This window comes from Colobus angolensis, unplaced genomic scaffold, assembly GCF_000951035.1.
Source record: "Colobus angolensis palliatus isolate OR3802 unplaced genomic scaffold, Cang.pa_1.0 Scaffold129, whole genome shotgun sequence".
Taxonomy (NCBI): domain Eukaryota; kingdom Metazoa; phylum Chordata; class Mammalia; order Primates; family Cercopithecidae; genus Colobus; species Colobus angolensis.
Window position 1 is genome coordinate 4,154,690 of NW_012114141.1, and position 23,997 is coordinate 4,178,686.

The following is a 23,997-nucleotide window of genomic DNA, read 5'->3' on the forward strand; positions in this document are numbered from 1 at the left end:
TTATTTGGTGGTGGTGAGGGGGTGAGTAGAAAGGGGACAAAAGCAGAACATCTGGCTTTAACAGAGGTGGAACTGGGCAAGGCATTTAACCTCCGTGTGCCTGAGGGGTAATAACAGCACCCTCCTCATAGGATGACTGTGAAGAAACAGGGAGACAGCACAGGTCAAGTGCTTAGCACCACACCTAACCCACTATGGAAGCTCCGTACCCAGTAGTTTTCATTTCTATGTGCCACATTACCTCACTGACTATCTCAGCAACCCTTCTAGATGAGAACCGTCAACATATTACAGAAAAGGAAGCCAAGGCCAGAAATGCCAGGTCTGTTATTTGAGGTCTCACGACTTGAAAGTGGTGGAACTGGGATTAGATTTCAGATCTTTCAGACTCCTGAGCTCCCTGATTATGTGTATGGCACTGACGAAGGGACCAGAGATATGAAGAGGCACAGGATGGGATATTGGCACTGACTTGATTGCCTTGAGATATAGTGCCTTTTATTCCATGGTGGAACTGACTGAAGTGAGGTCAGCCAGAAACAGGCAGTTACCTATACGCAAAACAGATGGTACAATCATTTCTATCAGAGAGCATTTTGGAGCACTGGCAATGGTAACAAAGTGCTTGGGTTTTGATGATCTTGAGATATGATCTTCTGTATGTCACTAAACCCATCAGTGGGATGGGGGTAATACCCATCTCAGAAGGTTGCTGGGAGGATTAGATGAGATAATCAAAGTTTTCTATTTCTGCATCCTGTCTTGCAATTACTATTATTGCTTACTATGTTTCCTCCTCCTTTGATTCCTTAAATATTCAGATATCTGGATTCTGTTTTTTGAGGCTTTCTCATCTCTGATAGGAATTTAGTTACCCTGACCTTTAACAATCTCATATAAGGGACTGTAGTAGACTCTAAAGAGGAACTATGCTCACTGTTATAAAATAGAGAGGTGGGATTAAGGGAGGCAGGCCCAGTGTGACAGTGGCTTAAGAGGTGGCCATTAGTCAGAAAGAGGGGCAGACCTGTCATTTGTCACTACTGGCTTTTATTGAACATTGACAAAGGGATGTCTGTGCACAGGGTGTGTGCCATAGTTGTCCAAACCCTAGGAGAAGGCATCAAACTCATCATGCAACCTCCAGTACATGGTGTGTATCTTTGTTTGTCCTTGCAAATCCATTCCCCCTTCTAGAAGTCCCTCCCATCTTCCCTATAACGACATGTCCTGCCTTTTCTTCAAAGTCCCCCTCAAACTTACCACATCTAAGCGTCGGCTTCCCATTAGCAGTCTTTCCTCCAATAGCACCTCGTTGTTGGGTCCCTCTTGCTTTCTCTCTCACTCTTGGACAATAATTCAATGATGAGGCTCAGACACTGAATGCTTCCTGAAACTGCACTGTTCTACCTGGTTCCAAAGGTGCCAGGCTCTAAATATGGTGCTCAAGGTGTTCAGGTTCTAAATACGGCGCTCTATTCAATGTATTCCTATCACTTTAAAACCCCACTGCTCCTTGCTAATGTTTGTGAAATCACTAGTACTCTGGGGGAGAACCTGGTTTTCTTCATGTGAAGCTATGCATCACTGCAGGTATTCCTGAAGAAGTATATTCTCTCCTGCTCTCTCTCCCTACCTTGAAATTTTACTTAATTTTTACATATACACTGAACTCAATTTCAGATTACCACTCCCTACTTCATCATTCCCCTAGAACCTTTTTTTTTTGAGATGGAGTCTCGCTCTGTCACCCAGGCCGGAGTGCAGTGGCATGATCTCAGCTCGCTGCAACCTCCGCCTCCTGGGTTCAAGCAATTCTCCTGTCTCAGCCCCCTGAGTAGCTGGGATTACAGGCGTGCGCCACCATGCCTGGCTAATTTTTTGTATTTTTAGTAGAGACAGGGTTTCACCATGTTGGTCAGGCTGGTCTCAAACTCCTGACCTCATGATCTGCCCACCCTGGCTTCCCAAAGTGCTGGGATTAGAGCCACCACGCCCAGCCAGAACCTGTTTTTACATGAGAGAGCAGGTCATTGGCTAAGTGACCAATGTGAGGCAAGGGCCTTCCTGCTACCATTAGGGCTCATTTTTATCTCCTAAGGAATAAATGTAGGTGAGATATATCCCAGATGAAGATTTAAGAGATACTAATATGATTAACCAGATCTTAGATTGAGAAGTGGTAGGGGCAGGTGAAGAGAAATAACATTCACTGATGGTCTATTAAAAGCCAAGTTAATTTTCTTAAAAAGCAAAATGAAGATTGCACAGAAATATAATCAAGGATCCTCTTTGGCATCCAGCTGCCAGAATGGCTGAAGACGCAAACTCAGCACTGTGAGAGGAACATTACTTAGGAAAATCTACGGGTAAGACTAGGCAAATTTGCATATTACACTAAAGACAATTCTTGAGGCCAATAAATAGTAATCTTAAGTGAACTGAGTAAGTGTGGCATAGAGTTCTGAATCTTTACTGATCTCTACTATTTGGCATATTATTCTCCTGTGCACCAGAGAGTAATATGGAAGCATGACACCGCCCAGTAAAATCTGTCATAATCGTGATACGGCTATGACTTTAGAGTCAACCAAAAAAGGAGACTTTACACATATTTTTAAACTTGAAAGGTCTCTAAGTTCCAGTAATGGTTAGATGCCTTTGCCAGAATATGTACTTCTAAAAATAAAAACAGAAACATAGTTGATGCCTTGGTAATATGAAATAATCTGGGGTTTTGCCATCATGCCCTTATTTGGGAGCTATGAGACAGAACAGCAGTTTGGGTATGACTGCCTTAAAATTACATCATTTAGTCAAATAAGACTCTTTGAACTGGGCTTAAGAGAAATATGTATGTTGTGAATTTCAGGCCATAAAAGTTTTGCTGACATGAGGACTGAGTGAAAGTTAAGTGCCATTCTGCAGCTAGAATGTAAATATGGTCCAAGGCAATGAACATCAGCCTTTAAATCTTGGGCTTCATCTCCCCCTGCTCATATGCTCTTGTCCTCAGCATGAGATGCTTGTAGTGGCCCCAAAGTCCTTGGGCTATCAAGCAATTGGTAGTGAGTCTGTTTCCACAGATGATGAGGTAGATGGGTTTTGTGGCTGTTGGATCATTAGCTAAAGAAAGTTGGGATTGGAGAACATGGAGAGGCAGCCTGGTATGAAAGGATGAAAATAAGCTGCAGGATCAGACACAGCTGGGACTGAATCCTGCCTGGTTCTGCTATTACCTAGCTGTGTAACTTTCCCACCAAGTATGTAAGGCACGCTGAGTCACAATTTCCTCCACTGTACACTAGGGATACTCTCTCTCAACTTGCAGACTTAGTGGGAGATTAGAGATACTGTTTGTGAAGTACTTGGCACTCAATGCGGCACATAGGAACTAGTAGCAGTTGCTATTGTATGTGACAGGTATATAAACTTCATCCTATTGTTGTGTTAAATGCTCTACCATGAATGAAATGACATTTGCCCCTTTCAAACTGGGAAAGCTGGTGAGTTGGTGTATTTTGGTCTTCTATAGTACAGTCTTGCCTCCATAGCAAAGCTGCCAAGTATAATTGTTAGAAATGATCAAACTTTTATTTAGATATTATGCTAGAAACCATCATTCTCAGCAAACTAACACAGGAACAGAAAACCAAACATTGCATATTCTCACTCATAAGTGGGAGTTGAACAATGAGAGCACATGGACACAGGGAGGGGAACATCATACACTGGTACCTGTCGGGGGTGAGGGGCTGGGGAAGGACAGCATTAGGAGAAATACCTAAGTAGATGACGGGTTGATGGGTGCAGCAAACCACGATGGCACGTGTATACCTATGTAACAAACCTGCATGTTCTACACATATATCCCAGAACTTAAAGTATAATAAAAAAAAGAAAGAAATCCAACAAGACTATTACTAACCAAAAAAGTCTCTTCCTTACTGAATTAGAAGAATAAAGGCATCACTGAAAAGCTTGGAGCCTAAGTAAGGATTGTCCTTAGTGGGAATGCCACCCCCCGTGGGAGTGCTACAATGCCAAGGCAGCCACTGGGGGCCACTGTGGTCACCCTTCGATATAGCTTGCAATATCTACATAGAGCAGTTAAAAGAGAAAGAGAGAAAAACCAAAATGCTGATACACTTTGAATTCAGAGTAAGTTTACCAAAGATGATGGACTTGGTATTATATATTTTTTTTTAAAAAAAGAAAGAAAATAATTCAATTTGGGTTCCTCCTGTGGAAAAGCATATAAGAAAAAGGGAAAGAACCAGAAAATGGAAAGCAAAATGATAAAAGCTGGACAGTCTATACTGAGGCCCCATTACTGGAGTGGTGGCATCCTGGCCTGAAGAGGGATAAGGTAGTGTGTAGTTTGCTAAGTTTTTCTAAATAGGTATAGGGTTGGTATAAGGAAGATGCTGACCAATTGTTGCAAGTCTTCCAGTGATAAAACCAGAGGCAAACAACTTCAACAAGAACAAGGTGATGGAGGCTGAAAAAGAACTTCTGAATTTCAGAGGATTGCAGGCTACATCAGAATGCTATGGGAGGTAGTGGGCTCCCTGTCCACAAAGTTTAGGGGCACACATGCTTGAAGAATGGGGTTATGAATACGTTAACAGGTTTATGAATATATTAGCTGAATCCAGTCTAAATAATTTAAGTTCTCTTACTCCTTACTGCTCAGAATCTGTCAAGGGCCAGTAACAGCAAGTTATTCGAAGTCTGTTAGAAATGGAGAAGTTCAGGTCCCACATCAGACCTACTGTATCGGAATCCTGTTGAGATGGCATCTTAAATTCTTTTTTTTATTTTTAAAGTTTTGCTAGTACATAGTAGGTGTATATATTTTTGGGTTACATCAGATATTTTGATATAGGCATGTAATGCATAATAATCACTCCAGGGTGAATGAGGTATCCATCACCTCAAGCGTTTATCCTTTGTGTTACCATCATTCTACTCTCTATCTCCATGAGTTCCATCGTTTTTATTTTTAGATCCTACAAATAAGAGAGAACATGAAAAGTCTGTCTTTCTGTGCCTAGCTTATTTAATATAATGATCTCCACTTCTATTTATGTTGTTGCAAATGACAGGATATCATTCTTTTTATGGTTGAATAGTGCTCCACTCTTTTTTTTTTTGAGATGGAGTCTTGCTCTGTCGCTCAGGCTGGAGTGCAGTGGCGCGATCTTGGCTCACTGAAAGCTCCACCTCCTGGATTCATGCCATTCTGCCTCAGCCTCCTGAGTAGCTGGGACTACAGGTGCCCACAACCATGCCTGGCTAATTTTTTGTATTTTTGGTAGAGACGGGGTTTCACCATGTTAGCCAGGATGGTCTCGATCTTCTGACCTCGTGATCCACCCGCCTCAGCCTCCCGAAGTGCTGGTATTACAGGCGTGAGCCACCGCGCCTGGCCTAACGCTCCATTCTTTTTATGTACCACATTTTCTTTATCCATTCATCTGTTGATGGACACTTAGGTTGCTTCAAAATCTTAGCTATTGCGAACAGTGCTAAAAAAAACATGGGAGTATTGGTATCTCTTCAATATACTGATTTCCGTTGCTTTTGGGTATATACCCAGGAATGGAATTGCAGGATCATATTTTTAGTTAGCTCAAATTTTAGTTTTTGAGAAACCTCCAAACTGTTCTCCATAGTAGTTGTACCAATTTATGTTCCCACCAACAATGAACAAAGGTTCTCTTTATTTTTTTAGAGATAGGGTCTTGCTCTCTCACCTAGACTGGAGTGCAGTGGCATGAGCATCCACCACCTCCTGGCACAAGTGATCCTCCCAGCTCAGCTTCCTGAGTAGATGGGACTACAGACACGTGCCACCATGCCCAACTAATTTTTAATTTTTTTTTAAATAGAGACTGGGTCTCACTATGTTGTCTAGGCTGGTCTTGAACTCCTGAGCTAAAGCAATAAGCAATCCTCCCTCCTTGGCTTCCCAAAGCGCTAGGATTATGGCATGGCCACGCTGGTCAGGGTTCCCTTTTTGGAGATGTCATCTTGATATGTTGCACAGGCTGGAGGGCAGTGGCTATTCACAGGCCAGATGACCAGCACACTGTACCCTCAAACTCCTGGCCTCAAGTGACCCTCCCACATCAGCATTCCCAGTAGCTGAGATACAGGCTCGTGCCTCCAACATCGGACTCCAGAATCTTTATTTTTAACAAGATCTTCAGGTGAAGTGTATCCTTTCCTCCTATAGAGGACTCTGCTACCCACAATAAAAAGCAGTATTTAAAATTCTTAAAATAATCATGACACAGTGTAGTCGACAGAGAGAAAGCTGTCTGGTGATCACATTTTCTTTCTCACTTTTTCAAATGTCATTTGTTAATTGCCTTATTGAACATTTCCAAAGATATTCATTGAAAGTTGTTTTTATAAACATCAGAAAATTAAGTTTATAAAGTTCTTACGGAGGCAAATAAACTGATGTTCAAAACTGGCCTCCTTTTTCAGCTAATTCATGCATAAATATTATGACAAGTACAACATCAGTTACGATGGGTGCAATAAAGTAACATAAGATTTGAAATCCTACTACTGATTCAAGTGTGGCCTCAGTAGACTAATCAGTGAAAGAGAAGCCAAGGACTGGATTCAGGTCTGAACTCTCATTGCCAGCTAGCTGGCCGTGTCACTCACCCTTCCTGGGCCTTGGCTTCCTCATCTGCGAATAAAGAACAGCAAGGTTGATTTCTAGGGCTTTTACATCTTTAATATTCTAAGATCTTATGAGTTACAGTACTCTCAACAGAAGCATGGGAAATCAAATTTTCCTTAATTAATTGCATTTAACCATCTCATTATCTGTATGATTCATCAATGAAAGGGCAAGCTGCTGGAAACTAAGGTGTCCAAATACCAAACAGATGAATGGAAGCACTTCCATTGGGAGCAGGAGGGTATGGGCATTAGAGCCCAGAAGGATGAGCAGCTCATGGATTCCCTGCAAACAGCTGGCAGCTCAGCCCAGCTGCTCACAGATCAGACTAGCGTAGGCTGCTCACCCACGTGCAATTATGTGTGAAGTATGGCATATCTAAAAATAGCCTAAGCTCAGCCACAGAGATTAATACTGTCAATGGCTTTCAACTCACTGTCAGGGTGACAAGAAGGGGAGTAACCATAGCAACAGAAAAATCAACATGTAAAAAACCTCTTCTAAAGCCGACAGGAAAAGTTTACGTTTAATAAAACATATTTTCAATTCCTGTCTCTAAACCTTTGAATTCAAGTAATTCCATCACTTGGAGGTAATAAAATTAGAATTTTGGTAGTTTTGGCAACACAAATGGCCTTCTAGTTTTGGGTTCCAAAACTGTGAGGAAATACTGTTAACCTGTCAGTTTTATTATCTCTATAATTAAAGGGCCATTTGAACAAATGTCATTAAATAATTTTTAACTGAAAAGATTTTCCCTATATTTTTTCTGCTATCAGTTATAAAAACAGCCTTGAATAGTACTTGACATTTTAAGAGACTTATTGCACGTGTGACAAAAACATAGGGTGACACAGTTCACAGCAAAGATAGAGAAGCAACCTAAGTGTCCAGCAATGGACGGATGACGGGATAAAGACAATGTGCTACATATATAAAATGGAATACTATTCAGCCATAAAAAAGAATGAAATCATGTCTTCTGCAGCAGCACGGATGGAACTGGAGGCCATTATGCTAAGTGAAACCACTCAGAAATACACAAATTCTGCATGGCTTCACTTATAAGTGGGAGCTAAATAATGTGTATATATGGACATAGAGTGTGGAATAATAGACACTGTAAACTCAGAAAGGTGGGAGGATGGTGAGGGATGAGAAATCACTTAATGGGTACAATGTACATTATTTGGGTAACGGTCCCACTAAAATCCCAGACTTCACCACTGTGCAATATATCCATGTATCAAAACCACATTTGTACCCCCCCTTACATTTATACCAAAAAAAAAAAAAAAAAGAAAAGAAAATATAACGTGTTATGGAGTTCTCTTGATTAACATTAGGAAAGGATCCGGAGAAGTAAATTCTAGTGTAAGTTTCTGAGGCAGCTCTCACAGCCACCTCGGTAGCCTGTACCCCAGTGCATAATGGAGAATCAGCAGCCCTTATGTCAATAAGTGCCCCAGAGGCATTATTAAGTTCTGACATAGCTATTCTTGCTCAAGGAGCTCATGCACCTCATCTTAGAACTAGCACATTCCACGTTCCAGCATCATTTTGCATCATTTGATAGAGGAATATTCAGTTGGGCTTTGGGAAATGTGGTACTAGTCCAGCTCTTCAGCTAACCAGTTGTAGGCCCTGGACAAGTTATTATTCAGCTCTATGGCCATGGGCTGGAAGAGTCTCTCAGATTCTTCCCTGGGAAGAGACAGTTAAAGAGTTAAAGGGAAAGAGGAGATGACTTGTGTTTAATACCCACTTTGGGCCATTCCCAATACTAGGGTTTAAAAATATTTTTTGGCAAGGAACTGGCAAGATAGATGGAAATGTCAAGTACATGTGTTGACATATGAGGACACATTCATAAGCAGGCTGAGCTAAGGGACAGGGCCTGGGTTCAACCCTAGATCTGTTTGATGCCACATGAGGTTGTCTGTTTCTCAGACATCACTTCACCACCTTTACAACTGGCTCTGCCTGCTGTGTATACAGGTTGACCCCTGGGTGCTAGTTACATGCACTGAAGCCATCCACAGATTTTCAGGGCATGTCTTCTATTTTCTAAGCATAGAAGATTAGGTCCCTTGGAAAGTCCCTCTATAATCTTCCTCTTACCTAGGCAACCACTGTAACAGTATTTTCATACCAAATATATACCATTTTGCCATCTGTTTTTATCACCTAATACTCTATCACTAACATCTACTTATGTTAATAAATAATTTAATCTTTATAAAGATTGAATTATACTATATTATATTCAATTCCTTACTAATGAATATTTTAGTTCTTCTAATTTTGTTCTCTAATAATCAGAAAGAGAAATACATCATGGAAAAAATAAGGGTATTAAAATAATTTTTAAGAAGCCACAATATGTTAAAGAACAAATCAAGAGCATAAAGTCAACTTAATCTTCATGTTTTCCTTAAATCTTTGCTTAGAATCAAAGTTGCCTACAATCTAGGAGCATCTTTTAATTAACCATTGTTATACTATACATTTGAACTGAAATGCATCTGTGGGTCTTGGGGCCAGGAATTCTTGGTAGCATCCCTCAATCCCAACTTACAAGGGATGTAAAGGACCTCTTCAAGAAGAACTACAAACCACTGCTCAGTGAAATAAAAGAGGACACAAACAAATGGAAGAACATACCATGCTCATGGACAGGAAGAATCAATATCGTGAAAATGGCCATACTGCCCAAGGTTATTTATAGATTCAATGCCATCCCCATCAAGCTACCAATGAGTTTCTTCACAGAATTGGAAAAAATGGCTTTAAAGTTCATATGGAACCAAAAAAGAGCCTGCATTGCCAAGACAATCCTAAGTCAAAAGGACAAAGCTGGAGGCGTCACACTACCTGACTTCAAACTATACTACAAGGCTACAGTAACCAAAACAGCATGGTACTGGTACCAAAACAGAGATATAGACCAATGGAACAGAACAAAGTCCTCAGAAATAATACCACACATCTACAGCCATCTGATCTTTGACAAACCTGAGAGAAACAAGAAATGGGGAAAGGATTCCCTATTTAATAAATGGTGCTGGGAAAATTGGCTAGCCATAAGTAGAAAGCTGAAACTGGATCCTTTCCTTACTCCTTATACGAAGAGTAATTCAAGATGGATTAGAGACTTAAATGTTAGACCTAATACCATAAAAACCCTAGAAGAAAATCTAGGTAGTACCATTCAGGACATAGGCATGGGCAAGGACTTCATGTCTAAAACACCAAAAGCAACGGCAGCAAAAGCCAAAATTGACAAATGGGATCTCATTAAACTAAAGAGCTTCTGCACAGCAAAAGAAACTACCATCAGAGTGAACAGGCAACCTACAGAATGGGAGAAAATTTTTGCAATCTACTCATCTGACAAAGGGCTAATATCCAGAATCTACAAAGAACTCAAACAAATATACAAGAAAAAAACAAACAACCCCATCAAAAAGTGGGGAAAGGATATGAACAGACATTTCTCAAAAGAAGACATTCATACAGCCAACAGACACATGAAAAAATGCTCATCATCACTCGCCATCAGAGAAATGCAAATCAAAACCACAATGAGATACCATCTCACACCAGTTAGAATGGCAATCATTAAAAAATCAGGAAACAACAGGTGTTGGAGAGGATGTGGAGAAATAGGAACACTTTTACACTGTTGGTGGGATTGTAAACTAGTTCAACCATTATGGAAAACAGTATGGCAATTCCTCAAGGATCTAGAACTAGATGTACCATATGACCCAGCCATCCCACTACTGGGTATATACCCAAAGGATTATAAATTATTCTACTACAAAGACACATGCACACGTATGTTTATTGCAGCACTATTCACAATAGCAAAGACTTGGAATCAACCCAAATGTCCATCAGTGACAGACTGGATTAAGAAAATGTGGCACATATACACCATGGAATACTATGCAGCCATAAAAAAGGATGAGTTTGCATCCTTTGTAGGGACATGGATGCAGCTGAAAGCCATCATTCTTAGCAAACTATCACAAGAAGAGAAAACCAAACACCGCATGTTCTCACTCATAGGTGGGAACTGAACAATGAGATCACTTGGACTCGGGAAGGGGAACATCACACACTGGGGCCTATCAGGGAGAGGGGGGAGGGGGGAGGGATTGCACTGGGGAGTTATACATGATATAAATGATGAATTGATGGGTGCTGATGAGTTGATGGGTGCAGCACACCAACATGGCACAAGGATACATATGTAACAAACCTGCACGTTATGCACATGTACCCTAGAACTTAAAGTATAATAATAAAAAAAAAAAAACCACGGTCATGCTATTTATGTGAGGGAAAAAAAATAAACAGCTATGTGAACGAGTTCTGGCTGAAAGTGAAACATACACACAAAAACAAATCTAGTTTTGTGGTTAGTTGAAAATTCACAGCTGGTATAGGCTTTTCTTTCCATTTTAATTAAAGTGTTTCCCCCTCCCATGCAATGAGAAAATGCTCTTTTGGTGCTGATTGAAAGACCAAAGTCAGAGCAAAAGCTGTTTGAAAATTCCGAGGCTTAAGTAAAGCTGCTTTAAAAGCTGCTATGTGTACCAAACAACTTTGAAATTTCCTAACAGGATTTTGTAGAGTTCCAGTAAATCTTTCTCCCCATCACTTCTTTGCTCTCTTACTTTGGTGAAAACTAAAGTCAAGTAACGCAAAGGTCATCCAAGTAGACAGAAAAGCAAAAACTATACATTCATTTTAAAATTAAAATTATATTTAAATAAGTAACCATAATTAGTCATATACAACTATATAAGCTATCTGTTTATTCTTTCTGATGTATTTTATAGTGCAATGATATTAGATAATATAAGATTCATGTAAAACTAGGTCTGTAACTTATTACCGCCATTTTCCTAAGAGAAAGATAATGAGTTGTTTTTCTTTTTTAATTACTATTTTCTTCTTTTCTCTTTCCTCCCTTTGCCTTGTTCTCCATTTCCTACTTAGCTCTTTAAACGCAACCTTTACCTGTCCTTTACCAGACACACTCTACAGGGCAAGCTTACGTAACTATGTGCTCGCTTAGAAGCTCCTGGACCGGAAATCTCTCCCACCCAGAGATTTCTTTGAGACAATAGTCAATTTACAACCTCAAGTATGCCCGAGATGAAACTCTCCCTCCACTGCAGAGTATCTCAGACAACAGTCACTTTATAACCTAGCTCTGCCTGTGCTGGCACCAGCTTAACCACCTGGAAGATAAGGCACTGAAGCCACTGACAGAGACCTTTACCTGCTCGCTCCTTCCCTCATTTGCTGTTCATGCCAAGTCCCCCTTTAAAAGCCTCTGTTTTCTGTCTCCAAAGTGAGGTGGTACCTTTAAGGGCAGGAGTCTGTACTTCTTTCCCTAAGCTAAGCTATGGAATAAAAAGTCTCCTTATACCAGAACTCACCCTTGTTATCTGGACTCTGCAAGTGGTAACACTGAACTGGAGACTTGGTTATAGGTCTATATGAATTTTTAAAAATGCTGGTCAAGCAGCTTATTAATAAACAGAGTGGATCAAATGTGACAGGGGTAATGTTTCTTGCTGTGATGACAGATACTACCCTATCGATCATCTACCAGGGTTTCTCCTGCTGTTTTTCCCTCTTGAGCCCTTTCCCTGCAGGAGTGGTTGAGATGCTAGGAACACGGCTGAGGGTAGAACAGGACACAGCCAGCTGCTAATAAGACACTGTCAGGCAGGCAGCCAGCCACTTAGATCAGCATCTCTCCAAATCTTTTAAGAGAACATTTATTATTTTATTGACACCAGTATGGTTTAGGCTATACCCAAATGACAGCCACTGTTACTTGTAATGGCTTAGAGCTTGTTGGGGGGTTTGAAGGCAGAGAGTTTACCTCCAACAAAGGCCCCAGAGGCTTTGGTGGATTCTCTTTGGTTTCTCCTCACAGGTGGGATGCATCCCAATTTCTTACAATACCTGGGATTGCCATTTCTTGACACTATAGAGCAGCACATTGGCCATTTCCATGAGTACATGTCTTAGTTTCCTAATTTATTCACAAATTACCAATCTTACTGGACAGTGAAGAAACAAAGGCTGCCCATAAATGGTCTAAAAAAAATAGTAAAATGGTGCACGACAGAAGCTTTTGTAAGCAGCACGGAGTTACTGAAGTGATTCATGCGTGAGTCAGCATAAGGTATCTCTAATACGCGATATAGAAGCTTTACAAATGCAGAGCAGTGCCTGAAGACTTTCCAGTGTGACATGCAGGACCCACACGCAAAATGAACTTCAAACTGGGACGTTTCTTAGAATATAAGCACAGTCAGAAGTAAGAAAAGGTCATGCATTTCAGGCAGGTGGTTAACAAACACATTTTTATAAAAAAACAAAGAATTGTCAAAATAATAATCACATTAGTGATTACTGACACGCTGGCACAGCAGTATAGCTGATTATTTGATCTTGAAAACTCAATATTTCATTTTGATTTGAGGTAAACAGATATTTACACAGGGCACAGGAGTTGAGATTTGTAGTCAGATTGTTTTTAAAGAGTTTTTTAATTTTATTTTATTTTTGTTTAGAGAAAGAGTCTCACTCTGTCACCCAGGCTGGAGTATAGAGGTCCAGTCACAACTTGCTGCAACCTCAAACCCCTGGGTTTAAGCAAAGTCTTCCCATCTCAGCCTCTCGAGTAGCTGGAACCATAGGCACATGCCACCATGCCCAGCTAATTAAAAAAAAAAAAAATTTTTTTTGTTTTTGTTTTGGTAGAGACAGGGTCTCACTATGTTGCTCAGGCTGGTCTCAAATTCCTAGTCTCATCTTCCCACCTTGGCTTTCCACAGTGCTGGGACTACAGCTGTGAGCCACCGCATCCAGCCTATAGTCAGATTGCTCGATTTTGAATTTCCACTCAATTTACTAATGATATAATCTTTGGGCATTTTCTTAATCCCTCTATGCCTTGGTTTCCTCATCTATATAATGTAGAGAGTAATTGTACTTCTATTATATGACTGTTGTAAGGACTAAATAAGGTAATTCATGTAAACAGCTTAGCACAGGGCCTAGAACAAAGTAATGCTAGTGGCTATTATTGTAATGACTCTTATCGTTCCCAGGGCCAAAGTAATTCACTTACCAAGATGAGTGTCCATCACCTTTGCACAGTATTTGCACATGGCATCCAGGTCATTCAACTGTCCTTGAAGGAAGGAAATCTGGGCTTCTAATTCTTCTTCCTAAAGTGAAGGGATAAACAGATGGAAATTTTTTAGAGATTGTCAAATAAAATCCCCATAGTTTTCTAAATGATCTAGACTAGTTTAAAGAAACATGATACCTTTTTAAACCTAGACAAATCAAAACAGCAAATAAAAACAAAATCACAACTGCCACCGCCAACAAAATAAAAAAAGGGGAAAATGGAAAATTTTAAAGGTCTGGACTTTTCCTAATTGAATTCGAGCTTTAGGCCATGTGTAAAGTTACAGTTGGATTGCATATACAATCTTGCATTGCATAGATTTGCATATACAACCTTGTATTTAAAAAACACACAATATGTCTTCAATAAGCACTGGGCAACACAAATTAAGAGGGCAATTTGGATTTCAGTGAACTATACTTCCTAAGCAGTTGGTACAAAAACATTAAAACATTGCATTTTTTTTCACACATTTGCAAAACCTAAGATTTCCCTTTTTATAAGACAAATTTCTAAGCCTGGAACCTGGACTCTGTAAAAAAAAAAAAAAAAAAAAAAAAAAAAAAAAGACATATCTCATCATTTTCTAGACAATGATCATCTGATAATTTCTTAACATGTGCGATTTCCTAAAGCGCTTGGAAAAGTTTTGCCCCAGCAGCCCATAAATTGCTGCTCCTCTCTCTTGATATGATACTAGAATATTTCATTTATTTGTTTGTTTCTAGGAAAAAGTACTCTGGGTTGAATAATTATCTAAGTTAAATTATCTAAAAACAATCTAACTGTAACAAAAGGCTGAAGTTCTTTTTTTTTTTTTTTGTTAAGGAAAAGATAATATAAGCAAAAAGTTTCCCAAGGAAATTTGGAACATTATGGGAGTTTTTTTTTTAAGAGAAAAAGAATAATCCTCATTATTTAGGATACTCTAAACAAAGCTAGCTGGAATACAAAGAAAGGATATTGCCAGATAATAATAGGCTACAAAATTGATTTTCCAGTCTTCGATCTACTTGTCCTTTTGCATAAGAATCCTCTGTATCATTAAAAAAGAAGGAAAGAAAAACCTACTAAGGTATCCTTTCTCTTTGAGAATGAGTATAATTTGACTTGTACATGGAAATTAATAGTTGAAAAGGTTACTTGTAGATATATCCCATTTTAACAATAGGCACATGTAGCACTGCAAATTATTGTTTTTAACTGCTGCCTCAAGAGCTAGCTCTTAGGAATAGGCATTGAAACACTTGACACAGAAAACAGACGTAGCGCTGGGTGCGATGGCTCATGCCCATAATTCCAGCACTTTGAGAGGCAGAGGCAGGCAGATCACTTGAGGTCAGGAGTTCGAGACCAGCCTTGTCAACATGGTGAAACCCTGTCTCTACTAAAAATACAACAAATTAGCTGGGAGTGTTGGTGAGCGCCTGTAATCCTAGCTACTCAGGAGGCTGAGGCAGGAGAATCGATCGAACCCGGGAGATGGAGGTTGAAGTGAGCTGAGATCATGCCACCACACTCCAGCCTGGGTGACAGAGCAAAACTCTATCTCCAAAAAAAATAAAATAAAAATAACAATAAAAAAAAAAGAAAGAAAAGAAAATAGACATAGTAGTAGCAGCACTAACCATGTTCTTTATATATCCTACAAGTGTAGTAGCCTCTCCTCCAATACTCAAATAAGAACAAATACTCCCAGAAGAAGCTTAGCCAAAGGATAATTAGAAGTAATTTTGGAGAGGTGGGGTTGTCTTCCTAACTCTGCAGCTGAGCATTAAGGTAGAAAAGGATGGGGGTGTTTCAGGGCTTTTTTCTACTTCTTTTTCTCATTTGTTTCTGCACAGCCTTGAATTTCCCTGGTTGTCACAGGAAACTGTAGGAATTAGAGAAAGAAGGCTACATCTGCTGTTTAATAATGGTTGTGGTTAGTCTCCAAAGATGGCCACCATCAATTTCTTCCCTCCCTGACTATGCATGGTGCTTTATTAATTACGAAGTAGTATGTATTCCCCCTGTCCTTGAATCTGGACTGGTCTATGACTTGCATTGATCCAGAGCATGTAGCTGAAGTCAAACTGCTAATTTTGAGCTAGTTGAAGGGGCCTGCCAGCTTCTGCTTTCATCAGAAGCTAGCTACCATGCTGTAAAGAAGTTCAGGCTACAATACTGAAAGAAAGGAGAGAACATACAGAGAAAAAGAGGGCACATGAGAAGCACAGAAGTTCTAGACATGTGAATAAAGTTTTTCTGGACTTTTCAGCCTGAGCCAGCTGAAGCTGGCCCAGTAAGTGACCCAGTCAAGACCCTTTCTGGAGCAGAAGAAGAGCCTGAGCCCTGCTCAAATTCCTGATCCACAGACCTATGATGGGGGTACTAGATTTTGGAGTAGGTTTGTTATGCAGCAATAGACAACAGAAATAGAGGCAGAATGAAAACAACATTAACTTAGCATATGAGGAAACGTAAATTCTATTCCTGGTCCTGCCATTAATAAGTCACGGGACCTTAAGTAATTCTCTGTCCACTCTGGACCTAAATTCAGTACTCTCAGGTGAATGCAAAAGTTAGAGGCTTTGCTTCCAAGGAACTTACAAACTAGTAAATGGAAAAAGAAAGTTATATGGTCCCGGTCTACTCTACTGAACCATTAACCTTTTTAGTTTGTGGCAGACACAAACCCCAATTAGCTGAGTCTAGAACTGTACTGAGGCCAGAGTTTGATGGTCTTTTAAAAAGACAGGGCCAATCTATGGCCTGTGTTTCGCCTTACAAGTGGCTACCAATTGGGGTGCTGACAGGCCAGAGTGGACCAAGGGCACAAGGAATGCAGTGCTTCTTGGCTTAAAAACTTCTCCTCTATTTACTCCATGCATTACTTTAATTTGGATTAGCCACCACTTCTTTTAAAACACGAAAGCCGTTGGGAGCTTTGATACTCGGCAGTCATTCCTACCTGAATGGATTCATTTTCTTTTGCAAAGGAAATCAAGCTGGGAAGGAAGAACTTATAAGACACGCTTTAGAGGACGTAGGCACAGCCTGTTGGCAGTGAGGTGTTGAACAGCTGGTGGAAAGTATGAGCTTAAAGAGGGCCTCTTTCTCAAAACATTTTATTCCTCTAGCAGGAACATTGCTGTAATAAAGACTGTGATGAGACTGGGGCCCTCTAACTTGTATAGTTAATGGGGAAGTCCTAAGAGTGTAGCAGTCCAGGGCACTTGCTGGGCGAATATGCAGGGATATAAAAACACAAATTTCCAAGTTTGCAATTTTTGCTTAGGGCTCTGGTGGCAGCCACTGAAGTGCATCTTGAATACCTAAACCCCAAGTAGATCTTGATACAAACAGAATCTGTTTGTCTCAATATAAACACATGGACAAAGGCAACTTTGAATCAGTAAAACCTTCTTTTTCAAAGGGATGGTTATATAAAAGCCGAATATGTGAGATAAAAGAGGACTACTCTGGTTGAAGCAGGTTGAGGTACCAAGAACCTCATCCATAGTCTGAAATCAGTGTATTATCCTCTAGAGTTTGCTTAATCTTAAAACATTTCTAAACGCTTCAACTATCACTCAGACTTTATAAATAGAAATGGAATCACTTGGAGGCAAAAGGGTGGCTTGTCATTTATTCTTCACTATATTATATAATTACAGATAAAAGAAAGAGCCAAGAATCAAGCTTCTAAAACTGTGGGAACTGACTTTACATTTTTATCTTTTCTCATCCTCCACACTCCTCCCAACTAACAATGCTTTAGACATTGACAGCTTTAGTTATGTGTTTTCATTAAATTGGTCCTCTGTAATAAAAATGCTTGGCTAATTGCCTTGAGGTTTTATGAAACCAACCAGTTACCAGTTAGTGTAATTGTTATGTGTAAATAAGACACTGAAGATAAATGTTTATTATATTTACTTTTATGTGTATGTCCTGCCTTCCATTATAGGAGGGCATAGGGTGGGGAACAAAGGAATGCTGAAATAGACACACCTGGGTTCACATCCTATTTTTCTCAGTTATTAGCTGTATAATCTTGGACAAGTTCCTTAATTTCTTGGTCTACTCAACCCCACCTGGAAGGATTGGGGGAGAACAAATGGGAACATATGGAGAACACAACATCTGGCACAGAGCAGACACTCAATAAAGGTAATTATTCTTTCTTTAAAATTTTTTTTTTTATAATCAAGCTCAGACAGTGAAATGGATTTAAATACAAAGTTTTATGATTCACTGTTGGAAAACATCAGCTTCTGGCTTTAAAACCTTTACATAGCTTAGCCCAGAAAGATTAGCTTAAGAGCCCATCACCGTCTTAAGCTCTGGATAGCAAATTAATGTGCAAGGCAAGAAACTGATAGAGGAGGATAAAGTTAGGCCACGTGTAGACTGCAGCGTGCAACATCACCAATCGTAACTGGTGCCCTATAGCAAAGGACCAGAAGATGAGGGCCACTCTATCAGAAGAGAAAAATAACTAGCATCAAATCCCTTTATATTGATTGTAATATACTAGACACTGAGCTTTGCTGTATTAAAATGTTTACTCTTCACACAAACTTCTGAGGTATATTCTCTCATTATCTCCTACATAAAATATGGTCTACTCCTCTGTAAGCCACATTCTCTGGAAGTGTATGGTTTAGATAGCTCTTTGAGAACCCAAGTCACTTGGCCTGCTACTCTTATTTCTTCCCTGTGTACAAATTCCTTCCTATGCTCCATTACTATGGTCCTTCCCATGAACGATCCCATATTTCAGTTTCCTTTACCTGAGATTCACCAGCTGTAATGCTGAGTCCTAATGCCAAATTGCTTATTAAATTGTTTTCCTTCAAAAACATACAGATATGACTGGCTATGTTGTTTTGTTGTTTGTTGAATGATTTTCTTTTTGACTAAATAATCTGAAGAAATCGTTTTTTGATTTTGCTTTTTAATAAGTGGTGTTTCTACTATCATTCTGCCCCAAATAATTGATGCATCATTATACTTCTATTTAAATGTTATGTATCTCAGTTGTTTAAATTTAATATATCAATTTTATTAAATAGTTCAATGTATTCCTGCTACTTCTTTGTTAAAAAAAGGACAAACTTTCATAGTTTATTATTTATTCACGTATTAATTTATTCAAAAATGATGTTCATTTGCATCGTGTTAGGCCTTATGAGAAATATAATAAAGACTAAAATACGGCCTCTGATTTCTAAAAGTTTAGAGGATGGTCAAACCTGCACAGAAAGCCAAGAGAGGTACAAGATAAGTTCTGTAAAAGAGACATGAGAGAGGACTTCTCACAGTTCTGGAAAGGGAAGATGATTTCAATTTGTGTATGTGGAAAGAAAGGGAGGTTTTCTAGTATTTTTGAGGGGTCCTGAAGAAGGAGAGTCTTGGCTTAGACAAAATAATAAGGAAATATGTTTTAGGAGGCAGGAAAGTATGGCACCCAGGCAAAGAGGCAGTCACTGAGCTGAGCCAGAACATGGACATAGTATGAGCTGAGGTTCAGCAGAAAGGCTTCCCTTCCTTTTCTGTTCATCCCTGTTGCATTTTCACTTCATGTAATTATGTTTTCAGGGTTGCGGTTTGACATGCAGACTGCTGTGGCCACTGCCCCCAACACACACCATACTGACAGATGATTATTCAGGCTGCAGTGGTGTTTTTGTCCATGGACTAATTCAAACTCCAGGGGAATAGTGAGGCAGGAATGGCACTGAGGTGGAGTTCTGCTTAGCTTCTAAGTGGGTGTCCTCAGAACACAAGAGAAGCAGACAAGGGAACCAACACTAACTGTAGGCAGCAGGAACAGGCTAAATATAGCAACCAGAAGACAGGAAAGACGCCCAGTCTTTCTCGAGCAGATGGGTGAACAAGAAGTGGGAAGTAAAGGAAATGGAAAGTCTCAAGGAGAAAAAGTGGAAAGGCCACGGATGTTCGGAGGAAGCTGTGGTGTACACAAGGGCAAAACACATACACGGTGTGAATGAAATCCAAGTCAGAAGCATATGGTATCAGCAGAGGAATATACCACCAGAAAAAAATGGAAGAAGAGCACAAAGAAGACTTTTTAAGAGTATTAAAATAAGTGGTATGAGGTGTGAAGCTGTACAGCCATACTGGTGAACAAGTTGGAATATAAATCACAAGCCTGAAAATCAGTATATACTAGGCTTGACACTTACCTTCTCTGTGATTCTGACCAGATAGCAAAGTTCTTTGAGCCTCAGTTTCCTGTTTACAAAATGGTGATAATGATAGCTTCTACCTCATGTGCTTGTTGGAGGACTGAATTTAAATTACATGAGGTTTTCCAGATTAAATACTTTGCACAGGGGTACATGGTAAACACTCAATAAATGTGAATTTTATTGTCTGTAAATTTTAATACAATCCTAGAAAGTTATTTCAAAGGATTATGAATGCATGCAGAAATAACTCCCAGGGTATTCATCACACATTCAATGGCAACATGCACACATATGGGCATAGGCACCTCACAGAAATCCTAAATGTCTAATGATGGGTGATTTGGGTAACTTGTGGAACATTTATAAACAGTATGCTATGCAAACCTTATTTTTTATTTATTTATTTATTGAGACAGAGTCTCGCTCTGTCGCCCAGGCTGCAGTGCAGTGGTGTGATCTTGGCTCATTGCAACCTCCGCCTCCCGGGTTCAAGTGATTCTCCTGCCTCAGCCTCCCAAGTAGCTAGGATTACAGGCATCTACTACCACAGCCGGCTAATTTTTTAAAAAAATATATTTTTAGTAGAGTCGGGGTTTCACTATGTTGGTCAGAGTTGTCACGAACTCCTGACCTCAAGTGATCCGCCTGTTTCAGCCTCTCAAAATGCTGAGATTAGAGGCATGAGCCATCATGCCCAACTTATACAACCTTTAAAAATGTTTTTACAGGAGAACATTTAAGAATAACATATCACATACTAATTGGGATAACAGGTTACAAAGTACTAGGTAAAGAATGAATTCTGATTTCAAAAAATATATATACATGCATAGAAAAAAATAATGGATAGTTCCCAAATAGTTTATATTGGTTTTCTTCAAATGGTGGAATTATGGGTGATTTTTTCCCTCCTTTTTGCTAATTTTCTGTGGATTTTCTGCAATGAAATTGGATATTTTTGTAATAAGAAAATCAAATAATGCAAATAACATAATAGAGAAGAAAAAAGTGAAAGGTGATTGCCAAGGAAAAAAAAAGATGTAACTGATTCCAAATCAAACTCCAAATAATATTCTATACGCTAAACAAATCTGTACTCTAAGCAACACTAAACAGAAAAACTTCTACGAAATCACTTGTAAAAAAGAAGGTAAATAACTAGCATATTTTGTCCCATGTGCAAACCCGGAGTAGTACAGCACTCTTATGGTAAAGGGTTTCCTTCTGTATGATTAAAGTGAGAACGTCAGTGGATACTGCTCTTTATGGGTTGCCTAGAAATAATGTGATTCTTAAAGATATTTTAAAACTAAAGATGCTTACAAAATCCCCCAGTAAATAACAGTTCCCATTTTTGGACAGGATGTAAACAAAAGTTAAATGGAAATGGCCTTTAGAAATTTTGAACTGAAATTCAAAGCTCAAGATGTCAAATTTATGCTATCCAATTATATCATTTCAGAACTGGAAATGTCTTTAGAGATCATTTATTTCAACCCTTTCTTGTTTACAAATAAAGCAACTTTTACATGGCTAGGTAGCTGGGCAGTAGCAGATACCCCACTAGTAGGCTTCCTTGTTTTTCAGCCACTGAAGCACTGTGGTGTCCCACCGCTGACATCCTCACTACCAGGGGACACTGGATTTGTCCCAAGAGGATGGGTTTTCATAACAATCACTGAGCCCTTTTCCTTCTACCCCACATCCTCCTGTACTAGCAGTGCTCCTTCCTGACTATGGAAGGCTACAGCAAAGCCACTAAAACCTAAACTCCACAGGACTTTGTATCACTTTTTACTCCTTTAGTGTCCCCCTGAAACTTGGATAAAACCCCTACATTAAAAGATACTGACTGCTTATAATTTATAAAGTTAAAAATTGCCTGTGATAAAATTGGGGTGGCCAGGTGAGCCATGAGTCAGGCTTTCTCCAGCCCAGCTCCTCTCTGATTGTGCTGCTTCAGCTGGCTCTAATAGATAGTGATCATTTAAACCCCTCCTCTGCAGCAGCCCAACAAGGGCTGCAGGGCAAGACCACAAGGTCAAGTATAGGGAGAAACCCTTATTTTTCCCTGCAAAAATTTTCTCTACCAAATTGCCACTTGACTTATAGCATATCCCTAGAATTGACAAATTACGTATCAACTCCACATTCTCTTCATTGGTTTACATGCGAAGAGTTCCAAATCTCTTTTTGAAGTCAGGTGTTGGCAGGTTAAAATAATGAATTCAGATCACATGCTTGCCGTGGGTGCGACATATGGGGTATGGATTACAAATATTTTAAAAATAGTGCATGTGAGGTTCACAAAATTAAGGGAAAGAAATTTCCCTTTATATTCAGCTGTTGCTTATAAGTTTTATTGAGGGAGTAAAAAAGATCTTAATTTCTTACCCATTTTTATTCTTCGGGTCTACCTGATAGGGCAGAAATTCTTCATTGCCCAGTTATGACTAATAACTTTTTTTGTAGATAGTGCTAACCACAGACTCTATTTCCCTCAGTTTTCTTATTTGTAAAATGGGAAGCATTTCTAGCAGTGACCTTATAGCATTACTTGAGGATTAAAGTAGCTAATACATGTAAAATGCTTAGAACAGAGGCCACACATATAGAAGGTGTTCTATAACTATTAGCACTTCACCACCATTTAGAAGGAGAACATGCTCACACTAGGATATATTTGAAGTTTGCTTTATATGTAGAAAATCTCATTCCTTATTTGGTATTCAATTAATGTTATTAATATCAATTTTTTTCAATCTTTAATATGAACAAAAATTAGCTGGGGATCTTGTTAAAATGCAGAGTCTGATTTAGAAGGTCTGGGTTGGGGCTTAAGATTCTGCATTTCTAACAGTCTCCCAGGGGATGGGATACAGCCGGTCTATGGACCACAATTTGGATGGCAAGGATTTAAATAACTCATTTCATGTGCTCCTTCTATTAATATTTACTTATGAATACATCTTCCCATCATTCTAGGAAGGCTGTGAAGTACTTTACTATCTATTTGATCTAAGGCAGTTTTAACAGATGGCTGCATGGTTAGATGCATACTTGGTGACAGTCCAAAAGACCTCTTCTCAACATGGAGTAGAATGCAGCAGGGAGAGAAGCCGGGTGATAAGCTTCCAGGAGAGCTTTCCAACCTCCCTGAGTTAGTTTTGTACTGAGTAGCTCTATTATTCTGTTTACAGCGAATTCTTAGACCATCAGATATCGGTTTACTCTACTGCAAACACAAACATTTATAAAATTTCTTGTTAAAAAACAAGAGAAATATGAATTAATTTTGTTGGATTATGCATGCTCTCTTCTGTAACTTTTGATAAACATAGGCTGTGTATTAAGTATCAGAGAATAAAAGATGCTTTTCAAACATAAAATGCAATGAAAAGGAAATGGCAAAAATACTTCCATAATTCATGGTATTTAAATTCATCCCTGATTTTCTGAAGATATCTTTCTGAAGATATGATTTCTGAAAAAATCATAAGTAATATTTATTAAGAACTTTTAGAAACATGCTCTTGTACCTACTGCCATTTTAACATTGTGAGCTATTTTTATCTAATTCTGCTTTCCTAGAAGTTGCCTACAAAAAATAATAAACAGAAAAGACAAGAATGGTGCCAGAAAACAGGATCATGTGCTACAAATTCTAAAGTAAAGTAAATAAGCTTACAATCTGGAATAAATATACTGGAAATTGAAATAAAACCTTTAATTAGGAACAACTTCACATAGGTGTAACCAGAGGAAGAGTAAACCCTCACTTGCAGAGTTACAAACCTCATTATTTGCAAAAGTCCTATAACTGCAATTTAAAATAATTATACGCATATGGTATGTCTTCTTAG

The 23,997-nt window shown here is 39.2% G+C and overlaps 1 protein-coding gene across 3 annotated transcripts in view; it reads right to left on the bottom strand.

The window, feature by feature from the left end:
* The window catches only part of TBC1D5 (TBC1 domain family, member 5), a 582,411-nt gene that overhangs the window by 12,447 nt on the left and 545,967 nt on the right, over positions 1-23,997 (bottom strand). For all 3 annotated transcript variants that reach the window (XM_011933724.1, XM_011933723.1, XM_011933725.1), the window contains one exon: positions 13,869-13,968. In XM_011933724.1, coding sequence (XP_011789114.1) covers positions 13,869-13,968 — 100 coding nt within the window. The remainder of the gene's footprint in view (positions 1-13,868; positions 13,969-23,997) is intronic.